We start from the raw sequence: 5,044 nt of genomic DNA, 5'->3' as shown, positions 1-5,044 counted from the left end.
TTTTTTTTTTTTTGAGACAGAGCCTCAAGTTGTTGCCCTGGGTAGAGTGCTATGGCATCATAGCTCACAGCAACCTCCAACTGTTGGGCTTAAGCGTTTCTCCTGCCTCAGCCTCCCAAGTAGCTGGGACTACAAGCACCTGCCACAACACCTGGCTATTCTTTGGTTGTAGCCGTCATTGTTTGGTGGGCCCAGGCTGAATTAGAACCTGCCAGCTTAGGTGTATGTGGCTGGCGCCTTAGCTGCTTGAGCCACAGCACTGAGCCCTTTTTTGTTGTTGTTGTTGTTTGAGATTCATTGAAAGCACGAAGAATTAGGTTACTCTGATTGCATTTGTTTGGTAAGGTCTGTCTTAAAGTTGCGTCCCCCCCTAGAGATATGCCTTACATCGTAAGTGCCCATCCCCCTTCTTCCTCTTGTCCTGCTTATTTCTTCCATCACCCACCTTGAATTGACTTGAGTTTTTCTCTTACCTGGGTATATATTAGATTATCTACCACCAACCCAGGAATAGATGAGTAAGCTGTTGGGATATGTATACTATGGAATACTATATAGCCATTAAAAAAGATAGAGACTTTACATCTTTTGTATTAACCTGGACTGAGGTGGAACACATTCTTCTTAGTAAAGCATCACAAGAATTGAGAAGCAGGTTGGCACCCATAACACAGTGGTTATGGTGCCAGCCACATACACTGAGGCTGACAGGCTCAAACCCTGCCTGGGCCAGCTAAATAACAATTGCCAAATGCAACAAAAATAGTTGGGCGTTGTGGTGGGCACCTGTAGTCCCAGCTACTTGGGAGGCTGAGGCAAGAGAATCGCTTAAGCACGGGAGTTTGACGTTGCTATGAACTGTGATGCCATGGCACTCCACCAAGGGCAACATAGTAAGACTCAGTCTCAAAAAAAAAAAAAAGAATAGAGAAGCAAGAATCTACTGTACTCAATTCTAATATGAAAATAGTAGATAGTAGAACAATATATATATATATATTTTTTTTTTTTTTTGGTAGAGACAGAGTCTCATTTTATCGCCCTCAGTAGATTGCCATGGCATCATAGCTCACAGCAACCTCCAGCTCATGGGCTTAGGCAATTCTTCTGCCTCGGGCTCCCCAGAAGCTGGGACTACAGACAGATGCCTGCCACAACGTGTTGCAGTGTGGCCGGGGCTGGGTTTGAACCCACCACCCTTGGTATATGGGGCCGGCACCCTACCCACTGAGCCACAGGCGCCACTCAGTAGAACAATATTTTTAAAAGAGAATAGAAGGCTGAGCATAGTGGCTCACCCCTGTAATCCTAGCACTCTGGGAGGCTGAGGCAGGTGGATTGCCTGAGCTCAGTGGTTCAAGACCAGCCTGAACAAGAGTGAGGACCGACCCCCCCCACCCCCACCCCCGTCTTTAAAAATAATCGGGCATTGTGGCGGTGCCTGTAGTCCCAGCTACTTGGAAGGCTGATGCAAGAGAATTGCTTGAGCCCAAAAGTTTGAGGTTTCTGTGAGCTATGACGCATTGGCATTCTACCAAGGCAACACAGTGAGACTCTGTCTCAATAATAATAATAATAATAAAATAAAAACAAAAAAGAGGGCCAAGAGTGGTGGCTCACTCCTGTAATTTTTGCACTCTGGGAGGCCAAGGCTGGTGGATTCCCTTGTGGTCAGAGTTTGAGACTAACTTGAGCAAGAGCGAGACCCCTGTCTCTACAAAAAATAGAAAAATTGGCCAGGTGTCATGGCGGGCACCTATAATTCCAGATGCTTGGGAGGCTGAAACAGAAGAATCTCCTGAACCCAGGTGTTTGAGTTATGATGCCATGGCACTCTACCAAGGGCAACAGAATGAGAGACTCTGTCTCAAAAAAATAAAATGAAATAAAATTAAAAAGAGTCAGTATAAATTACCATGACTTAACTGTGAGAATGGTGGTGATACGCCTTGGTTTTGTAGTCATCAGAAATTTCAGTACTACCTACTACTTTCCAGCTGTGTGATCTCTAGCAAGTTATCTAACCTCTCTGAGATTTACCTTTCTTGTCTGTAAAGCAGGAGTAAGAGATTGGTGGAGACTGTGAAGTGCTTAGCTTAATTCTCAAAAATAGGTAATTTTTAGTAAAGTAGTATTCATTTGGATATACAGTTGTGTATTTTTTATGTGAAATGCTTGAGACCCGAAATGTTTGGATTTCATATTTTTTTAGATTTTGGAATAGCTGCATTATATTTATAGGTTGAACACCCCTCCAGACATCTAAAATCTAAAATGCTCCCGTGAGCATTTCCTTTGAGTATCATGTCAGTACTCCCAAAGTTTCAGATTTTGGAGTATATCAGATTTCAGGTTTTTGGATTAGGGATGCTCAACTTGTATGTCTGTTTCTGGCCCATTTGCTTGGGAGAAGGCCTAATTTATGATTCCCTCACCCTAGGTCCCCTAAATACCAGTGATCTTTCTTTTTGGCCTGCTGTTTCTCTTCTCCTAAGCCAAACTTCCTCTACCATCTCAGCTCATGAAACCTTCAGTGACAACAAAGAGGTGGATGGTGATTAAAACCCTTTCATTTACCTTTTCAGGTTCTTTCTTTTTGCTTAACAGTCCTAAGCCGCAGATTTGAATTTCAAGCTGATGCATTTGCCAAGAAACTTGGGAAGGCTAAAGACTTATATTCTGCTTTAATCAAACTTAACAAAGATAACTTGGGATTCCCTGTTTCTGACTGGTTGTTTTCAATGTGGCATTATTCTCATCCTCCGCTACTAGAGAGACTTCAAGCTTTGAAAAGTTCAAAACAAGACTGAGATGCCCAGGGTCTGTGACTGAAGACATTTCTGATTATTTCTGTCCTGGCAGCATGTTCTAGCTCTTGATGTTTTTAAACTTTTGCTTTTTTTAAAGAAAAATTACTAAGTACATAAAAGCCCAGATTTAATTACATTCAGTATCTCATTTCAAAAATGATTTTAATAATCCATTTCTTAAACACTGGATGAAAATTTGAGGCTTAATGGTTTTTAAAGGCATAGTTTTATCTTTGAGATTAATTTACCATCAACTTGTAAAATTATTTGAGAAAATACAGAATTCGTTTTATTTATACACTTAAGCAATCTGCACATAAGGTGTTTCCGGGCATATATTTACAAGGAAGAATACCCCCTCTTTGTCCTTTCTGTGAGGCAGAAATGGTGGTCGGTCCCAAATCATTGTGCTCATACCCAAGTTGAAATTTGTTTTTAATTTTCATACTGTTATGATTTAACTCAGCCAATCAGTGTTTTAATAAAAGGATAATAGTTGGTAAGACTAATGTTATTTAAATTAAAGTAGTTAGAAATATGCTCTACTGTTCTACCAAAATTTGAATTTCTCTCTTGCTACACATTGATCAAGAGTTTCTAATAGTGCTTTGAAATTAGAAATTATGGGCTGGGCAAGGTGGCTCACACCTGTAATCCTAGCACACTGGGAGGCTGAGGCAGGTGGATTGCCTGAGTTGACAGGTTCAAGACCAGCCTGAGCAGGAGCAATACCCTGTCTCTACTAAAAATAGAAAAACTGAGACCAAAGGATTGCTTGAGCCTGAGTTGGAGGTTGCTGTGAAATGTGATGCCAAGGCACTCTACCCTGGGCGATAAGCTTGAGACTGTCTCAAACAAAAAAAAAAAAAAGAAAGAAAGAAACCAGAAATTATGTATAGGATGTTTTAAATCATTGAGTTTTGTTTTTGTTTTTAAGAAAAATCTCAGTCTTCATCTTTCTGTCCACCTGGTAGGTATGTTCTCATCAGGAGTAAATTGTAGCTTTTTCTCATTCATTCAATAAATAATGCATCCTTTCACTTAGCAGAGATTGCCACGTCAAAATGGGTTTTGCTTTGTTAAAAGTAGCAGAACATGAAAGAAGAAATGACATTTTAAGAAACATAAGGGTAAAATACTGATGATTCTCCTGTGATAATTCAGGAAAAAAATATATAGTTTTCTATCTCTTTCAAGGACAGAAGAGTTTCAGTTTTTATTTTTGTAATTTTAATCAGTAATTCCTCTATACTATTTAATCAGGTCTGATTATCTACTTAGGAAAATTATAGTTCTTGATAGGCAGATAATATTTACTTTCAAAGCAAATGTCATGAAAGATTTCCAGTTTTAGGAGATATATGTTTGACTAGTCCCTATCTCTGTCCACTTTCTGAATGAGAACTTGTTTTGTGCCTACAGCTCCCACTCACTGATGATGTTTACCTTCTGAGCATTTATTCCAAAGTGGGGTCAGCTGTGCACTTTGGCCATAAAAATTTTTGCTCAGCTGACATTTGTGTGATGTCTCCACTTGGAAATATAATAAATATAAAAATCTAGTTTAGTACTGCATTATTTATTTTCCTAAGGCGAAAGAGGAGCAGTCCTCTTCTCTGTGACTTTTTGCTCTGATAACTGCCTTTCCTTCTGTGCCTTTAAATACAAATTTCAGTTCTGCACAAGTAAAACATTAAAAATTGCCAATGCAGATTTATGTGCTTTGTCTTTAATATAATGTGTGTGTCGTTGGTTACCTAAATTCGTGTTTATTACCCTAGGACAGGGAGGTCCAACCTTTTTTTTTTTCTCTGCTGCACTTTGGAAGAAGAGTTGTTTTGGACACATATTAAGTAAACAAACCTAATGAAAGCTGGTTAGCAAAATGACAGTTCTGCATATACTTTTCCTGATAAATCACACCACAAATAAAGCAGAAAAAGTCCTCACACAAAGTCAGCAGGTGGCCTGGAGACCTCAGGATGTACACCAATGCTCTGGAAGAAGTGGGTGCTAGCATGTGAAGAAATAGCCCTAATTCTGAGTGGTATCAGCACCATCACTGGGCCTCACACACAGTCCTGTTCAGTGGCTTCCTCTTACTTCACTAAAGAGCATCACTAGTGCCAGGATACTGCCCTGGAGGCAGGATCCTTTAAGACCTATGAATCTGGCAGCAACCAACTGAAGAAATATAAAGTTAGAAATGACGAGAGAGGCTCGGCGCCTATAGC

At 40.0% G+C, this 5,044-nt stretch overlaps 1 protein-coding gene across 1 annotated transcript in view; it reads left to right on the top strand.

Annotated features, from left to right (window-relative positions):
* Positions 1-3,115, top strand: part of ZMPSTE24 (zinc metallopeptidase STE24) — a 44,672-nt gene extending 41,557 nt beyond the window's left edge. The window contains exon 10 of the mRNA XM_012810867.2: positions 2,586-3,115. Within this exon, the coding sequence (XP_012666321.1) occupies positions 2,586-2,810 (225 nt within the window). The 3' untranslated portion in view covers positions 2,811-3,115. The remainder of the gene's footprint in view (positions 1-2,585) is intronic.
* The last annotated feature ends 1,929 nt before the right edge of the window (positions 3,116-5,044 follow it).

This window comes from Otolemur garnettii, unplaced genomic scaffold (assembly GCF_000181295.1).
Source record: "Otolemur garnettii isolate 467f Iridium unplaced genomic scaffold, OtoGar3 scaffold00144, whole genome shotgun sequence".
In the NCBI taxonomy this organism is placed as follows: Eukaryota; Metazoa; Chordata; class Mammalia; order Primates; family Galagidae; genus Otolemur; species Otolemur garnettii.
This window is presented reverse-complemented; position numbering and strand designations above follow the sequence as displayed.